The 19,865-nt window shown below is 38.0% G+C and overlaps 1 protein-coding gene across 1 annotated transcript in view; it reads right to left on the bottom strand.

Moving 5' to 3' along the window:
- LOC104285553 (chromosome unknown open reading frame, human C11orf30) overlaps positions 1-19,865 on the bottom strand; it is a 38,577-nt gene that overhangs the window by 7,933 nt on the left and 10,779 nt on the right. Inside the window, 11 exon segments of the mRNA XM_009884019.1 lie at positions 794-949; positions 1,217-1,381; positions 2,537-2,735; positions 3,674-3,847; positions 5,445-5,581; positions 7,853-8,026; positions 9,583-9,732; positions 11,850-11,955; positions 12,004-12,146; positions 14,106-14,379; positions 18,851-19,110. Coding sequence (XP_009882321.1) covers positions 794-949; positions 1,217-1,381; positions 2,537-2,735; positions 3,674-3,847; positions 5,445-5,581; positions 7,853-8,026; positions 9,583-9,732; positions 11,850-11,955; positions 12,004-12,146; positions 14,106-14,379; positions 18,851-19,110 — 1,938 coding nt within the window.

Genomic DNA, 19,865 nt, shown 5'->3' with positions numbered 1-19,865 from the left:
CCTCTTTTCCAATGCAGATTTTCAACACACTTTTGCTTCTATTTTCCAAATAAAGTAGGGAAACCAATAATGTGGGGTTAAGAAATTAAAATGGAAAACAGGTAATTTGATCCTCTCATGTATTTATGAGGAATGGCTCACACCTCACGTTCTGGGGTTGTAGGGAGCATCAGAGAGACAAGGGAGTCAAGGACTTAAACAAAATGGACAACCAGATAGGAGGAGTCAAGAGTTTAAAAAGTTTAGAGCTGAATCCCAACCATAATTTCAATTTGAGTAATTTGTTTAAAAGGTGCAAATTTATCAGTTCAAAGTCTTCTAGCAAATGGAAGAAACTGGGGACTGCATTAGCATGCTAAATGCACACCTGGCTTAAAAACTCACTTAGTCCTAGTAAGCAAGTTCAAAGTCTGACTCCTCTTGATATGTACAAAAAATACTATACAGTTCCTTTAACTTCATTTTCTACTTTTTCCTTACTAGATCTTTTCCTTAAAGACAAGTAGGGCAGCCTGTCCTCTCCGCCAGATCAGGGACCAGAAAATCTATTCAACTAGGATGTCTTGAAGCAATCACCCTTTGTTTCAGTTAGAAACATTCTCCGCTATGCCCCAGAAAAGCAGAGGCAATCTCTGTCCCCTGCACAGGGTCTCAAGAGTGGAAGAAAAGACTCATTTCCTCTACAGCAAATTAAAGTGAAAAGACAAAAATCAAAACCATTGTAAGAAAATTCCAAAATTAAGTCCTCTGACTTCAACTGTAAACCCACCATCACACTACCTTAGTCACTTACCAGTTGTGATATATTCAGCAACTAATTCCGACTCTACTACAGCAATTGAAGGACTTTCTGGAGAATGTCTCTTTTCTTGGGTCATCTGGATTGGGACAGCCATTTGGCTCAAGTCAATGGTAGGCTGCCGTGGCTTCGATTCTATCTTTTCCTTCACTGCTTTAGAAGAAAAGAAATTACAAAATAAACTTCCAATATATAAACCTCCACAATAAAATAAACCTCCAATATAAATGCAAATATTTAATTAAATACATAGTGAACATTATATAACAGATTCAAACAAACTGTTGCAGGATAAGAAGAAAGGAATCATGCTGAGTCAAAATAAGTGCTTTTCAATTACAAAACTTATTACAAACTGCTGCTCAAGCAAGTAATAAGCTTTGAAGTTATCCTAAACAACTGCATGTGTTTCCACACCTGTTGTCTGCTGAAGTTCCAGCAAAGCCTTTATCGTGGAAGTAGCTGACTGAGATTCACTGGATACATCCTGGTAAATTATTGTAGGGCTTGTGTCCACAGCGATTTCATGTTCTGACCAATCTTGACTTCTTGAAGCAATCACATGGACTACAGGCTGAGAATCTGTTTGCAAAAGAACAATGGCACGTCAAGTCATCACAGAACCATTTTGGGTTGGAGGACTCTTGTCCAATGTCTTGCTTTAAAGCAGGGTTAGAGTTCTAAATTAGACCAGGTTACACGTTATCCATTAACCTTTTGAACACTGCCAAGGACGCACGTTCTCATTCTGCAACACTTCAGTTTTTATTGACTCCTGAAGTAAAACACTGCTGACGTTATGAACAGTTTCCAGCAAAAAAAAAAAAAAAAAAGGAAGCCAAACCTTAGTTTTTTTTAAACGTTTTTTTTTGTTATCTTTGTCTTGGACTGAACTGTTTTTCAGAAAGTTTTAGTTGCTCAGGTGATCAACAAGTATTCAGCATTGTGAATTAACAGCTCCTAAATTTTTTTATAAGTTTGTTGAATCTTCAACCTTTTTTAATTTACTTAACATGGCAGTATAGACCAACTGCTACAAAATTATACAGAAAAGGTGACCAAAAGGCACATTAAGTACCCGTGTTTCATGGAGAGATATTTGCTTTGATGCAGTGATATACCCTACAGTCACTCCTGACCAATGGCTATTTACTTTTTTATGTATTTATGTTATTTATGCCTTATTATTTATCCTCCTCTACCACACAAAGAGCTGCATCCGTACCACGGCTTGAAGCCACAGCATCATTGCCATCAAGACTGCATGCCTGATGTATGTCCTGCTGCAGATATATACGTGCCTACAAAAGGACCAAAATTTATGTTGGTCACATGACAGCTTTCAGTCACAGGGTGGCGAGATGCTTCAATACACTCAGGAAAGAGGGTGGCAGAGCATGGGCTGCCAAAAAAAAAAAAAAACCAAAACCAAACCCCAAACTGATGCACTGCCTACTTCTGGCAGACTCCCCAAAAAGAGGGGGTTGTAACAAGCATTGTAAAGGCAAGTCAGAGCCCAGCAAGAAACCATTATCTCCCTTTTCACATAGGAAATGAAGGCATATAGTAAATAGCTCATAAAAGATAAATAAAGCCATAAGGGAAGTGAACAATGACAGTTACTGCTAACAGATTGGGTGAAAACCTGCGCTAAAAGGAAACACAGTGAGTTACATGAAACTAGCTAGCATGCTTGGGACACAGTCTGTTCGTATTTTATGTGACACCAATACACACCTTGGGAGCTCTGGGAGGACTCTGTCGAAGAAGAGCTGCTATCGGTGTAGGTTTGTGGTTCTTCTTTCACTTCTGGGAGAGAGGAGTTTCCTGTCTCTGCTACCCTTGATGCCTGCTGTAACGTTTCGGTCACCAACTGCCTAGTTTGTTCACTCACAACTGTTGCTTGAAATGTCACTGGCTTTGGTTTTATGAGAACCTAATTAGAAAGACAAATTTTGTATACAGTAAGAGCACTCAAAAAAAACAGGCCTGAGCAATCAAGAGTGCAGGGTGCCACTCAAATAGATCAATGTGCAAGACCTGCATAATATTCATAATTTACTGAAAAAGTCTACCTGTAAATTCAGCAGCTCTGATTATTAAACCACAAGTAAAGCCCAAGTAAACGGCAATGCACAAGAATGTACTTCTCACTCAGTAATCTGGAGTACTCAACACAATAAACCACTAAACCATCACTTTTCAGGGCTGGATACAAGTACGGTGTGACAAGAGAAAGCTACGCAAGTGAGCTGGAACATGCACTGCACTGGTAAGGACAAGCACCTGTCTTCCACAGCCCACAATAAATACAGTCTTGAACAATCAAGACATGCAAAATAATATACCTGATAAAAGTTTATTCTTTAAAATACTAAGTGCAACCAGAGAGAGAGAAAAAAAAAAAAAAAAGAAACTGAAAGCATCCAGAAATAAGCCAGATTCTCTATATACAGCCCCACCAACTACACAAGGTTGCAGGGACAAACTGGACATACATTAACCAGAAAATAACTTCAATAAAACCTCAAGATTTGATGGATGACCTATGTCCAGATTCTGCGTCTTTATTTCTCACGATCTAGCCATTAGCTGTAAGACTTAAACAGGCATCTAGAGCCATGACCAGACAGTTTCAGCTATGTAAAAAGTTTAGTAAATACTTCTGGCTTGCTCTAGGCCTCCAGAACAGCTAACAAATGCAAACACTGTCCTCAAGAAATCAGAATCAAGGCCACCTCATTACACCCCTAAGTGTCATTCCCCATAACATGTATTAATCCTGCAACAAATGCGGCAACACAGTGAAAAATTATTTACTTCCCATTAAAATTTAGGGGTACATTTCAAGACAGAAATGGGTCCTCACTGTACCTGCGTTTTCCCTTGCTGACCATAAACAATTTTAGTTGGGATGATTTTGGTGGCTGGCTGGACCGTGGACCCTATTCCTTTTGGCTGTGTAACAATCATTTTTGTGATGGGTCTTGTGGCAGTGATGATAGCAGGTTTTGCTCCTGCTGGCACTGCCTGAATAGTTTTCTCCCCCTGTAGAGAAGTCAAAGTTTACAGGTTAACTTAGTGAAATTCTTCAGAGAGACCCACTTCTCTAAAAAAATACACAGTTATAGGTGAGCGTGTGTACCATGAAATCAACCTGCTGCTGCAACTACACGTAGTTGATACAAAAAAACCCATTCAAAGACCAAGAACAAAAAACTCTATGGCTTTGAATGGAAAAGCTACCAAAATCCCCTTTTCCATCAGTTTACCTTTTGAGCTGCTCTGAAGAGGTGAACAAAAAAAGAATAACTAGAAGACACTGACATTTTTTTCAAGTTGCTTCAAAGAATTCACATAAGTTGGAACTTCCCTCAAATCCTTTGCAAATGCTTTAAAAAGCATTTTAAAAAACTTACTTCTCTTAACACTAACTTTGGCAAGACATCTGCAGAACTTGAACTGTGATTCTAAAAAGAAATTATTTAAATATCAATCTTTGTATTATCCTCATGATCAAGACATTAGTTATGTATGGACCTCTTTTGTTAAGCTAAAAGTTCACTTACTAAAAAAAAAAAAGCAGATTCACAGCTGTTTCACAGGAAACATCTAACTTTGGAACAGTGCTGACATATGACTAGACTCCTGATAGCTTAAAAAGAGCAAAGACATTGAGCATGCTTTTTTTTTTTTTTTAGCTCCGCACAGTAACAAACCAGATGAGAAAAAACATCAGTTGCCCATTCTCCCATTATTCCTACCAATTCCCATCAAGTAGCTGGAAATCCCAAGAACCATACTTGCTTCAGGAATATCATCACCTGGTGGTTCCTACTGTGCAATGTCAAAAGATCTCCACTTGTGTGAAATATACAGCTTTGCTTTTTGTAAACTAGGAAAGTTCTAAATCTTAAAAAAAAAAAAAAATCTTGAAAGGTTTTATAACCAAACCCAACGAAAACAAACCTCCCTACTCAGCCCTGCTACTCAAGTAGACTTTTAAAGATGACGTGATTAATTCATTAAATCTCACATTTCTATCTAGGAACACAAAGTACTTTCATCGTTTTTATTTACTAGCACTTGTAGGTAAACCCAGTTGAAGCTGGAAACTTGATTCGGCTCTTAGTACACATTAAGTTATTCTAAAAATAACTGAACACTATACAATACTCAGGTGCAGGATATTAGTGTTACACACCACATAAATTGAAAGGTTGTACCCTTACTGCAAAGAAGCAGTTTATTTCTGCCCTTTACATCCAGAAGATAACCAGTTGGAGACGCAAGTCTCTAACACAGGACCATGGTTCCCACTAGAGCACAAACAGGGTACTATTCTAGTAATTTTCTTCTACTTAATCCCTTCAGGATTACAAAATTATTAACCATGGAAAAAAGGCAAGCTCAAAAGTTTTTATTTTCCTTTAACTTTGAGAACGTTCCCAGCTTATTTTAAGCATCTCTCATATCCTGTAAAACCTGTTTGCTTTTCAAACATCCCTGACATTAGGGCATGCTGTATTTGTTAAGGAGCTCATGCACAGTTTGCTTTTAATAGAGACTTTAGCAGAATGAATGCAGCAGCCACCACACAGCCTGTCACTTGGCTATTGATTTGAGACTTGAAACTCTTACTTACCCCAGCATTCAACAGCGTTGTGACAACATTTTTGCTTGGAAGCCCTTGAATTGTAGTTCCTTTTCCAGTAGTCTTTTGCACAACAATCACATTGGGTTTGGATGTCATTGGAATTGTAGTGATTTTGGTCGTAGTTCCTAAATTTTTGTGGGAAAAGAAATAACGTACAGTTTATCACTTGTACATTTCCTTCCACTGTAGAAGTCAGTGAGCTATACAGGAATCATTGTATTTAAAATGGACAACACAACAAAAAAAAGAAAGGGCAGCATCTGGCATGGGAATTTATGTCACCCAACTCAACATATAAACATTAGATACCCACTCTACAAATCTTTCACCTACAATAAAACCAGGCACGCCCAGGACAGAGTAATTTATTCTATATTAGGATAGTCAGCCCCTTCTCATAAATTACAGAGCAGACTTATACAGCTTTCTCAAACTAACGTGTAATTTTTCAAAAGCTAGAATTAGGGAGGGATAAGGACACCACTACTACTCAACTGAAGGTCCTATTTGCACAGACAAATACTGTTCTACAGCTAACCGCTCTAGAAGAATCTACGTACCAAGAATGTATCTCCGGTCAAGAGAAATACCAGCTCTTTCTGGCATTGAACTGTTGTAATACAAGTGACGAGTAGTGGGTTGATAGAAGGAAAAAAGAAAAATGTGCTATTGTTTTACCATCAGTTCTTAAGAGTTGAGTTTAGAAGTGTGTGGGAGAGTTTCTTCTGTTTTTGAAGAGCTGTGTTGGCCATTTCTGTTTCTCTCCCAGTATTTAATTAGTTTCATTCCCTGTATCAGGTTTTTATTTACCTGCAGTGACAGGTAATTCTGGTCAGCCCTTTACAGTCTACAAGAGTACATACACTGATACGTAAGTCATCCGTGTTATCAGAGTGCTATTTCAATATCCACTCAGACAGCTTTATATCAACGCCTTCCACTTTTTCCTTGAAGAAAGTACCACTCCGTCACAGCAGAGCTGCAAATCCAAGGATTCCCCTGACTACCTTCTACCCGTTAGTCATGCTTATAGATACTTCACTAGATATTTCAGATTAATAATTCTACTAATTCTGGGAAAGGGAAGACATGCTGAGACAAGATCATGATTTACTTAAATCTAGCGACTTCAAGGCATCTAAAGACTGCTCCCTTAGCAAAAAAAAAACAAACAAAAACCCAAACCAAAACACCCAAATAACAAAATAACCCCCCAAAACCAAACAAAAAAAACCCCACCAAACTCCCCAAAACCGCAAAAAAAGCCAAAACTCCCCAAAAAAGCCAAAAACACTCCACCACGAAAGGACAATAACAAAAAAAAAAGCAGGCATCCTTTCCAAACTTGTGTTGTTTCAGGACAATTGTTATTATCCTTATCAAGACCAGCCAAGGGTTTCCCCACAATAGCTGGTGCTCAGCAGAATACTACTTGCATTTATGTACAAACTCACTAGTAGATCTAGAAATCTTCTTAACAGCTCATCGTACCCACAACAGGCTAAAAAAGTTACTTGTTCCCAAAGTAGCTACTCTATCAGCCCTAAATATCATTTTGTAGAACTCGGGATCGGAAAAAATGAGGTATCTCAACCAAACTACACCCCAGAGGGGGTTTACTGGATAGCTTACGCAGCATCTTCCAGTGACAGGAGCTGGCTGGTGCCACATCAGTTCTTTCCTAAGCACCAACAGCGGGACTGCCAAGTAAATTAAAGATATTACTAGACAGGACGAACAGACCCAGCAGATCTTGCTGTACATGTGCACCTAGCTAGGAAATGCAGCAGCATTCTCTGCATTAACACTATTAAAAGTCTAAAACAGCTACTATGAAATTGCGACTGGTGTGAGCGTGCTTGGTCCTGCTCCTAAAGACACCCTATGTTTAGAGGCATGGGGTAAGGGAAAAACAGGCTGTCACTGATAAAAGAACAAGATAAGGTGGGTTCTGCACAGCTGAATTTAACATACACAGTTCCTTTTTATTCTGTCTTTGGACGTGCAGTGGAATAGAAAAGGGCAGCATCCAGGTTATAAAATAATTTAAATTGGGGATGATGCCGTTTTCTGATCTTTCTGCCCTATAACAAAGGACAATACAGTAGTTCTCCTCCCCCACATTTCTCTTTTCTTCCCAGGCTTCCCTCACATTAGATGTTTCATCCTTAAACACAAGAACTACTGCAATCCTTAAGAACACTCTACCTCCATAACTTCTACCCATTATTTTCTTCTTCATCCTCAGCTATTTTTCTTCTGAATTACCTTCTTCTCCAATAAAGATCCCAAATAATTATTTGAGCATGTAACCCACAGAAAAGCCTTAAACAATTAGAGCAAGTCTAAAGTTACTTTTGAAATAAGACTTAGTATCAAAGTACTCGTATGCCTACCAGAAACAATATTACTGCTGATAATCTTCCCTCCCAGCGTAGCCAGCGATTTTGGTACTACAGTAATGATGCTACCACTTGTAGTTTTCACATAAGTAGCAGCCCCTGGAGTTCCAGCCATCCGAGCCCCTATAGAGGGGCTAACCGTTGGCCGCGTATATGTTGCTTGAGTTCCTATTGTAGAGAGAGAACAACAAAGTTCACTGTTAGAACATGATCCTCTACTAGTATTTGTGGACAAGTAAGTTAGTTTAGAAAAAAACCATCAGATTTTATTCAATTTGACCCCACACTGCAATTTATTACTATCCTTTACAATTGTCCTAGTACTTTTTAAACCTGCTGAACAATATTCAAGTATATGCCAACTTCAAATAAATTTAAGTGTCTTCTTAAGTATTTTACCAAATGTTCCATGACTGCCATATTTTAATTCACTTCCTTGTGCCTAAGATTTTAATTTTCAACAGGTGTTTAGATTCTGTCTGTATGTTTGCCACTTGCTCCCTTAGATGCCCAAGAGTTAGGCATCTGATGTCACTACCAGACCTGATCCCTTCCTCTCTTGAAAGACACCCATACTGTCACTTCTACATGACAAATTGTTTATGAAGAACAACACCAATGACTGGTCTACATATCACTCTAAGAGAAAAACATAATTCACAATGGTAATGCAATTTTATGAATTTAACATTCAGCAATACAAAAGAAAGCTCCTGACATAGTATAAGTGGTTGGGTTTTTTTTTCAGACCTACTCCTTTCTCAGAATGAAAACAGAACTGAGTCCACAGAAGAAACTTGCTCAAAATAATACTTGTCAACAGCTACATGAACATTGTAATTCCATTTTGTTTGCACTGCTCCAGATAGTGCACTACAGACCTTAATTGCTAAAGATCACAGAGCAAAACTGTTATAAGCAGAAAGCCATGTGTTCAAATCCAAGACAGCACAATACAGGTTTTACCAATTAAATGAACAGCAAAACTGCTGGACTTTTTTTTTAGGTACTTAGGAGTGGTTTTGTGAAGTACTTCAAAGGTCAAAAAAAGAATATTAACCATTAGTTTACGCTAATATTCCCAACCCATGCTAATAATTCAGGAAGTAAGGTAATTAGAGTTTTCTGAAAACTAGGATAAAGCTGCCTTTCAAGTTTTCCTCATTTAAGTTTACAATATGAACAGTCTGCATTATTTCTGATCTTTAACCACTAAGAAAACACAAACACAATTAGATCTCCAGAAAAACAATGGGAGTTTAAAATTCAATTTACTGGCCCTTTTATAAATTCATTGCAGGACTATGAGCAAGTCACCGTCTTTTTAAAGTCCATATATGTAAAACAGGAATGATGATGACCTACCTGCTTGAGGTACCTAAAAAGTGAAATTAATGTAAATTGTCTAATATAAGGTGCTACAGAAGTGCAAAGTATCAGTATAAGTTGCAAGAAAACTTCCCTTCAAACAAACCCAGTGGGGAATGAATGATCATATTTTTGTATATCAATTCAAAAAGATCGTAACAGGAATAAAAGGGCACTCAGTGCAAAAATCCTGATCTAGATTAAATATCAACAGGATTGTGAATGTGTTGTTGTGCTCATTGTTCACGAGAGAGATGTGCTTTTTTTTTTTTTTTTTTTTTTACCCTAGTAAACCATGTTTGATCACCTGTATGTCTGGATTTACCCTCCCTTCCCTTCTCAGAGCCATAACTTACCAGTGGGAGTAGTGACCAGTTTAGTTGTCATGATAGTCCCATTACTGCTAACCACCATAATAGGTGAATTGCTACTGCTGGGCAAGGTCGCTGTAACTGGTTTGGGAAGGATTTTACTGGGCTGCACCTGTTGAGTGATTATTTTAACACCTAGGAAAGGAGAAAGGTCACTGTTAAAATACAGGCACGAAAAGGTACTTTCTGAAATGCTTTCTCAGATAAAGCCCTAGTGGGCAAGTAGCCTCACAAGGCTTCTATTCTGAGCCCGTGTATTCTTGATCCTGAAAATAACTTCTTTTGTTTTGGTTGGTTTTTTTTTTCCCTTGAGGTGTTTTTTTTTGTTTTGCAAATAACAAGACAGTCATCATCTCTGCCTTTCGTGTGCCTGTTTGAATTCGTAGCTACTCCCACTGAGGCATGGGATTCCTTTACATTGATTTGATTGTAGTGATTTTTAATCTTTTCTGCTCCATAATTCAAAAAATAAAACATTTCCCAGGGATCAACAGGTTACAACCAATACTGAATCGGTTCATATACATTGAACCATCTTAAAGTGACATAGTTCTTCATCAATTTAGTTTGCGAATTCTAATATGTCTTAATTAGCCGAGCTGAATTTCATCCCTCTGAATAAATTAAAAGCAGCTTTCTGCACAAGAAGTATTCGTGGGCATAAGGAAGCGACTGTGACACTGCCTAGGGAAGGCTGATTTAAGTAAACTGTTCTCTCTCCTCTTGAATTATTGGTTATCTTGAAGCCACGAAGGAATTGGGCTGAAACAAGCTCTGAGTAGAATCAGGAAGAACAAAGGATGAAGAAACACCTTAATACAGTAAGGATTCTGCTCCCTCTCTCTCCATTTGAGTAGCGGAACGGGACCTCTGCGAGGTTCACTTCTCAGTTGCAAATCAGGAGATTCATGTCATCTGTTCAAAAGTATATCCAGGACACTTGCATCTTACATGAGGTAAATATATTGCAGTGTATTGATCAAATGCCACAAAAACAACCAAACTGAATTAATCCCATCTAAATGTAGGCACTTATATTTGTCCACAAATATTTCTAGGTGAACAATTTTGTCCACTTGGGATGTGAAACATCCTCCAGAGAGGTTTTCTTCTTTCTACGTTGATTATAAAAGCAGTATGGAGCAAACAAGCTCCAAACTTAATGAACTACCTGAAGTTAGGAAAGAAACTGGAGCCTTTGCATCAACCAGACACAAAACTGCATCAAAAGCAAACTCTCTTTCAAAATCGATTCACATACTCCAGAAAGAATAGGTATCAGATGGTATTTCCAAAGAAACTTTAACTAAAATGAACACTGAGCCTAAATCCATGGAAGAAGGCAAAGAGTGAAGCTCTTATTGATCATATATTGCTCAGTGACTGGAGGACTCTTATCTGTCTTCATTAGGGGATATTTTACTTAGGCAATGGTTCTATAATCCAAAAGAAGTTTATCAAAGGACAGGAGTAGAGCTGTTTATTTTTTCATTCTACGGTCTATTTTGATTTTTTGATCTATATAGTATGAATGTAAAATAATAATTTTCCTGACATGATTAATATAAAATAAGGATGTAAAAATACTTTGCACTTTTATAGCACTTCTTCCTTTAGAATTAGATAACTTTGCAAGCATTACTTCTTACTAAGTTTTACGGAGATAAGAACTGTATGCTACAGCAGAGTAAAGCCAACATAAAAAAATTACACGACTTGCCCAAAGTCAACTGAACGAATCAACGTCACAAAAAGAATCCAGTCCAACTTCCAGTCTCAGATCTAATTGTATTTGTTTTGACAAGTACCTCAAAAGCAGGTTTTGATTTCTAGACCCAAGAAAAGAATTAAAAACATGAATTAACTCCTTTTTCCAGCTGACACAGTTGAACAGCTCTTGGATCTTCAGAAAACTGGTGTCTTCCAGGTTGCCAATCACGTAACTTTTGAAGATACTTACATACCTTTCAATCTCTACAGACAAAACATTTATTCCTAAAGCACGGTCTGTATACCTGAACCAAACAAGAAGAGTGGCAGAACTGAATTCTTCAATTCTTGTTAGCTGAAAACATTAAGACATCCTTCATATCTACTTCTATCCACGTTTAATGCCAAATCCTGTACCCAAGTAATTATGCCTTAATAACAGCTCCCCATGCACATTTTGGGACAGAATTCTGCCCTACTTTCTTGAGTTGTCGGTTAGACCTCACCAATCAGCAATATGAGCCAAGATTAACTCTGACTACCTGATTCCTGTTTGATCTGAATGGTGGGCTTGATGCCAGGTGGCAACTGAGATTGATGTGGCTGCTGTTGAGCGACAGAAGACTGCACCAGCTGCTGTTGCTGCTGCTGTTGTTGTTGCTGTTGTTGCTGCTGCTGCTGTTGCTGTTGTTGGGCCTGTTGTATTTGGTGCAGCTGCTGTTTGGGGGATTGCTGATGCTGTTTGGGAAACTGTGCTAAGATCTGAGTTGGATTCCCAACCAAACCTTTGGGAGAAGGTAGTCTGGTAGAGGCAACTTTAATTGCTGATGTAGACACACCTGTGAAAGAGTAAATGGTTTAAGATCAAACTGCAACACAGAAGAAAAGTATTACAATTTCATAAGTACTTTTCCATTTAAGCTGTCTTTAGTACTGAAAGATGAATAGATATTAAAAAAAGCTCCCACACAGCGGAAGCGCTCTGTTCAGAGGCAAAGGAGCTTCGTACAGATTTTCACCGTGGCAGCAGAACAGCAGCTAATGGAAAGACCACAATCCCAGTCTTCTTCCTGCACCTTTTGTAGCACAAAGAATTCAAAAATATTTTCAAAGCCTGATCTTTAAGGTTCAAGAAAACAGAATATTTATAGTGAAAATCATGACTACAAAAAGTTAGGATATGAGGATGACAAACATCAAACTCATCAACATTAGAAGGGCATATATGTTAGTGAGTGCAATGTTATTTTAAAAGAATGAATGAAGTAATGATATGTAATTCAGGAAACTGTGGAACACAGTTTCTGTGCTGATAGGTTAAGTGATCTTACAAGTAATAAAGTGATTAAACCAGATCTGCAGTTAGATGGAAAGACAAAGTTCCCAAATAAATCCTAATACTTATTTCTGTCACTCCCATACATAGCATTTCCAGCAAAATTTGGCTTCATCTATAATTCTAAACTGCACATCCAGAAGTACCAAAAAAGACAAAGTCCATGTCTTATGAAGGCAATTTTTAACCAAGTCCCAGCTGTAGTGGAAAATGGCAAGAAAATGTCCTCTCTTATTTCTCCTCTGTGTATAAAGATGGCAGTGATAATGATAGAAATCATAACAAGCTACAATTCTGGCAATCTAAATAAGCAACCCTTTTCTCATGGCATCATTTAAGACAGTTTCTTCATTTTCTTGGTCATCTGCTTTCGTTCATGAATTTAACTTTCCCACATTTGGAGTGATTAACAGTTTATGTCACAAGACATTTCAACAGCATGTTCTGCAATGACACCGACAGTCTTGAGAAAAGACTGTTAAAGAGATATTCCATCTAACTTATTTTAGAATTACAGCCTCTTCCATGATCAAACCCAACTAAAAATCCACAGTTCAAACAATATGAAATTCTGCTGTAAGCCCTTGTGCTCTGTAGGTAAGTAACTTCAGGACCTGAAATAGAAGCAAGACAGAAGGCAAAATACCTCTTCAGCCTTGATTTGGTGGCTCAACTTTTTGTGGAGTTGAACAAGAATGCAAAATATAGACCAGGAAAAATTGCCATGTGACACTTGTCATTGTCAGGCACAGTATTTTTCAAGTGTTAGGTCACAGAGGCCCTTTCGCTTATCCACAGCTTCCCTTCCAAACGTTAGCTAGCAGCTGGGGAGCTCAATCAGTCAAGCTAGCACACAGAGTGGGAATCAGAAATTGGAATTTTAATCCAGGCCCACCTAGGTCTTAATTTTTAAGGACTTGAAAACTGACATGCTGATAAAATACGCAGATAAAAAGGTGTAAACACTTCTCTACCTTTCAGAATTGCCACTGAGTTTAGTTACCACAAGAAATATACTAAAGACTAGGCATGTTCAGCATAAGTTGTATTTATCTGATATTAACTTTGCATGTTTTGGTACATCAGGCTTTAAGAGAAGCAATCATCTTCAAAGATCCATTTTCCATGCATCAGACAGAGCTCTTAAAGCCAGGCATTTTGAGGCTATAGAGGTTTAATGCTGCAAGTAAAATCTTTTCAAAATAAAAAGCTATGCCACACCATCTCACCACATTCTCTTTAAAAAGAGGATCTGCACATTCATTGTTGAAGTAAAGAGGAAAAGAGTTCAACAAGAACTTTTGTGGGGTATCTTGGATTAGTTTCATCTATAGGCTTCTTTCACACCTCCTGTGCTTTACTCACCATATGTAAACATAGTGCATCTCCCCTATGCTATTCTCAAAACAAAGCCCAACTCATCAGCAAAAGAGCTTTTATAAATATAATGTTATTGCCATACCTTGTGCTACTGTTGACATAACCACTGACGGTGTTGATGATACCACAGCAGTCACAGCAATAGTATTTGCAGTACAGGAGGGAGTGGAACAGCTACTGCTGGTGCTGCTGCTGACCAAAGAGGACTGAGAAGCAGTTATAACCACCGGTTGCTTTTGAGTAGTTGAGGCAATGACTGATGTTGGGACGAGTTTCGTAACTGCTGCATAGTTGTGGGACTTTGAAAGGATGTTGGGTACAAATGTTGAGCTTGGAGAGGTCGTTACTATTATCACCTGAAAGAAGAAAAAGAACGAGAAATTTATTTGTTCTTTGCATTTCTTTAAAAGCATAAAATTTCAGTAATATATCTGCTAATGTGCATTTAGTTTAGTTTTAGGTACACATGTTTATTAGGATCACTGAAAAGCATCATATTCCCATTTGCTGGCAACCAAAAAATTTCAATTAGTTTGAAGAAGTGGTGATAAACATTTCCTTAAAATTATAAGTTTGTGGGTTTTTTTAAAGGAAAACAATTCCTACCTAATTAAAGTAGAATTATTTCATGTCTGAAGGCAAACAGACAGGAATGAACTGCTTGGCTTCATTAAACTGGGCCAGGAAGCCTGAAGACCATTTTAAATGGAACTGAAGGGATTTCAAGCCAGTTTTAAACACCAGTCTCCCAAACCTTGCACATATATCAAGAAATGGCAGTGAAAGAATAGATGATTATTTTTTTTCTCTTTAACAATTAACAAGCAGTTGCTGAGTCAGTAATGGGAAATATTCTTGATCCACAAGGCTGTAAACAATCAATATTTCATCAGTGAAAAACCTGGTTTAGGTTTTAAACCATTTCTGTTTTAATTAGTGCTCTCAATAACAAGAAATTCTTTCTTAACTGTCTGAAAACCATTTGTCTAAAGACAATAAACATTACCCCTGGTGTGAGTTACAATTACAACACCGTGAATCTGATTTGACATAGAAAACCATAGAATTCATTATAACATTGGAAGAGGTCTGTTCTTATGCAACTGACCTAGAAAACTAAGCATTTCTTCAAGTATTGAATATGGGGACTGTTTACATAGAGATTCCTTTTATTCTGCTTATATGTACCTCCTTGTATTTACACACAGTTAAAATAGAAACACACAGCACAGAAATACAACATATTTTCAGTTTACCATGCAAAAATATTGAGAAATTGTTTTAATAATGCAATTGCCCCAACAAAAATTTCATTTATTAAAACCTTAGAAAATTAATGATTTGATGTAACAAAAGCAGATAGGAAAAAAAAAAAAGGTACAGAAGAGTAAAGAAAACCTGGGTCAGCTCAAACCAAAAGTCTTACACTACCACCAAAGGACTACTGAAATGTTGCTTGACAGAGAAAAGAAATATGATAATGGCAGCAGAAATAGACTTAAGTGACAGATCAAGCAGTAAGAGTTTAAGCGTTTATAATTTATTAAAAAAAAAAAAAAAAAAAAAAAAGAGATAACCACATGGATGGAATAAAAGCAGCAAATTTCACCCCCATGGCTGCCTCTGCCTCTCTTTTCCCTCCAGTGCTTAGTTTTTATGGTCCCCACTACTTAGTTAAGCCTTTAATATCTTGATCTCAGGAAAATCAAGGCCTTCCTACCTCCGTGAGCTACAGCAGGTTGACCACAAATGACCAAGGCCTGAAGGACAACGTTTCCACATCTGCTGCTGTACCACTTTATTGTGGGAGAACATTTTCTCTCCGTCATTCTTATTTTTGGCTTCTGTCTAACCTGGATTTAATCAAAACACCTTTCTGAAATTGCTCTTAGGCTATGACCACACAGCCTGATTCTGGTACCAGGCTTGCAGGTGGAAAGATCCTATGATGTGCCTCTGGAGTGTCACTCTGTTTCTTCACTAGTTGGTTAACACCAGAAATACTTCCTAACCGTTTGAATTTTAGGGCCAGCTCCATTCCACCCAGGATAACTAATTTAGGAATGTAGTCAAAGGACAACTTGCAGTTCAAAAAGGCAGATTATTCACATTAAGCTTCCTACATAAGCCATAGGGCAACAGGGCAAGTTCAGCATCTCAACTAAGGGAGTACAGGTATGTAGGATGAATCTGGGCATAATCACAACTCCTGAAGACCGCTGTTCTCCATTCAAAGACAGCCATACAACTATCAGCCCAAGATTATCACTTAATAACTCTTTATTTAATCATGCAAGGAAAAAAAGCTTGTAAAGCATTATAGTTCAACAATGACCGCTGTCCTGCGACGCGGCAGGTTTGGGGATCTCTATTCTATTTCTTCTTTCAAAATTAATGCAAAACAAAGTTTAGTGGTCTTCATGTATGAAGTATATCCAGAAGACAGAATTTTCAGGTAAAATCATAAAAGTATTTAAGCTCAAATCACAACAATTATATTTTTGAGATACTATTTTCTCATGCATGTCAAAATCATCATGTTGAAATGATGGTACCTCATCACAGGTACCAAAACTGCATCACATCTTTTACAGCAGAAAGAGTGCCTGATTAAAATTTAAAAAAATTCCTTTTTTGTTGTTGTTGACTTTAATTGTTAAGGCAAAACCTAACTCCTAACATACATTGACATTAGTCCTGTCAGCTCTATTTTGAGAGACATCGAAACCCAGTCTCCGAAGAAATAAAGGCATTAACTGCCAGAGGCTTCACTAGCTAGAATCCTTCTGTGTCCTAGACAGAGGACTTTATTGTAAGAGAATCCAGAAATTAGCGCTGTGACATTAGTAGTTGTTACGACAAATCTTCCTCCAACCTACTAAAATGTCAAAACAATTCAGAAAGCTGGCACGCAGAAACGAAGAATTTCATTCATATCCACCAACTTCACTCATATCCAACTGCACTTGTTTAAAATAGTACATTTCCAATTTAAGTCTAACAACTTTGACATTTAATTTTAAACTACTAAAAGGGATTTCTCCCACCAAAACAATCCAGTTATGTATTTTGGCATACAAATGAGGGCAGTGTGACAAGCTCATATGCAAATGCTACTATAGCTCCCTAATGAAATAAGTTATGATTTTCCTATCATTGCAGATTAATGAGAGTCAAATAATAAAGGAAACCCTGAAATTTCCACGTCATGACAAGCAGAAGCACAACTGCAGACAAGACTTTATCCACAGTCCATTCGCTTCCTTTTGGAGATTTAATACTCTCCATCTTTAACTGTAACACTTATACTCAAGACAACACTAACATACATTTAAGACAAAAAAGATTCTTTCTGCACAAAAGACAAGCCTAATAAAAGCAACAGGATGGGTAGGTTAAGCCCTATCCTAGCTGTGAATTCACTGCATTGAATGCAGGACATTTTATTTGATGGTTTATGCTCACCCACGAATTTCTATACATGTATTCAGAGATGAAACTTGATTAAGCATACTGTTAAAGAACAGTGAATCAAATGAAAGCATCAAAGAGCTCTGAAGTGGGAAAAGGCCAGAAAGCAAGTTCTTTATTGCACATTACTTCAGTTAATCTTCCTTGGTTTTAAAGTTTCCAAAAATCAAGACATGGGAACTCAGCTAATCCAAACAGAGTCATAAAACAATTAAGACGACTATTAGAACAAATACCGTGTGAAGGTTTGAACTCAATAGTCAAACTCCCACAGTTGGAAAAAAAGGCTTGTTAGTAGCCAGCCTAGCATCAGTCTGTTGGTATCAAGGCCAAATTAATTCCACAGGCACCCCCCCCCAAGTCTGCCTTAATTAATAACCGTACCAAGAATGAACCTGGTCTGAGCCATTAATCTTTTTTTAAATCTTAAGAACAAAAAAAGTACATGCATCTGAAACGCTTCCTAAAGCATGGGAAAATAGTCATGCCATAGATCAGGCACATAAAATCTGAGTCTAATACAAAATTTCAATACGGAAAAACCTTTTCCATGCACTGCTTTGTGGTGAAAGCTGGGCCCACTCAACTGAAATAATGCAACTGATTTTGACCACTACAACACTGTTAATGTAGAATGAGAAATGGCACACTAGTACTGAAAGGAAAATAAAAGCCCCCCCAGTCTTTGATCAGCTCCAAAAATAAGGTTTACAGACCCCATAAAACCAGTCTCTAGACAAAAGACTTGGCAAGGGAAAGCCCATACCACCTCTCCTGGAATTTTACTGCTGCAAAGAATAATTATAAATAAGGAAAATAGGAATAAGAAAGATTACCTTTGACCAATAGTTGTTAACATCTGAAGGCTGTTCAGTGGCCTATGTGATCCAGTTCTCAGTGGACTAGTGTCCATATCACAAAACCCAACACCACAAATGGTACTAACTGGCAACCTTGTTGGCAGTCTCACCAGAGAGGCCAAGAATTGAATGAGCATGGAGACTGAATCCCCTCTCATCCCTAGAAGTGGTCCCTTCAGGTCAGGGTTGAGGCACATTGGTGGGGCAGTCTGGGGGAAGCTTGCACTCCCGCTGCCTGTGCTGTACCTGTTCTGTGGATAAAAAGAGGGCTTCAGTCTCCACGGCTGTCAATCCAGGTCCTTTCACACACAGGTGAACTAAATTCATACAAGAGTTTGGTTTTCTCTTTGTTTGTTTTAAAGAGGGATTACTTTATCCCAAGCGCAATCCTTAAAAAAAACAGCTAGACAGTTCATAGAAAGGAAGAGTCAAACATCACGTCTTATTCATTGATAAAACCAGAACAAAGTAACATTTGGCAGCTTCCCCCACATACCTTCTGTGTTGTCGTGTTTGTTGTCTGTGTTGAGGGCTTAGTGAAGGTTATTTTCACAGGCGACATGTGTGGTGGTAAGGAGTTGGCAATGCTCTGCATGATATTACTCATCTTGGGGCTGCCACTTACAGGCACTGTGATAGTTTTAGTGACAGGAGTCACTGCCTTCGGGACTTCTTTCAGGAGAACAGGGGAAGAACTAGAAGAATTCGTTCGCCGTCTTTTGCGGGGCTTTTCGTCATCATCTGAGCAGCTGACACCTGGAAAAGAAGTACTTTTTCTAAATTATATTTTCCCCATTTGTGGCTCTCAACACTTTCTAAAACGCTTCAAATTTGCTGAGTCTTATACACACTTTCAAATAAGAGAAAAAGAAATAGAGGATAAATTATTTCATATGGTCACAACTAACCTGTATTACACCACAGATGGTTTTAGTCCTTGATACAGACCACAATTACAGTGTCATAAAGCAAAGAAACAAACCCCCAAAAACCCCAAGTACTCAGTTACCGGGTTACTTCATTCAGCTTAAGAGATAAAAAGAACATAAGAGCCAGTACAGAGATTTCATTCTGTCTCCAGAAGTCTGACTAACGAGACTACGCACAAAAGGGGGTTGGGAAAACATCATGCACATTTCACTTTGGAACTTTACACTGCACTGTTGTTGTGGTTGCTGGTTTTGTTTACAGCAACTGGACTACTGAAGTTTATCTTCTTGTAGTCTTCTCTGATTTCAACCTCCTTACCTACTTTCATGCCATGCTTGTGATTACAGTACCCTTCTCCCTTTCACCTCAGTACAGCATCTTGAGATCCTTTTTTAACAACATACTTAAACTATGAAGATCAAACCTCATTTTATCAGCCTCTGCCTTGTTTGGTGCATCTTGAGCAACAGATATAAACCAGCACCTAACACACAACAGCACCTAAAACCAACAGAAGTCCGGTCTCAAAGGAGTTCATCCTTCCTCACAATCATTCGCTGCATACATAGAAAAAAAAAGTC

Source organism: Charadrius vociferus, unplaced genomic scaffold, assembly GCF_000708025.1.
Source record: "Charadrius vociferus isolate BGI_N301 unplaced genomic scaffold, ASM70802v2 scaffold424, whole genome shotgun sequence".
NCBI lineage: Eukaryota > Metazoa > Chordata > Aves > Charadriiformes > Charadriidae > Charadrius > Charadrius vociferus.
Note: the sequence above shows the minus strand (reverse complement) of the source record. Positions and strands in the feature narration are given on the sequence as shown.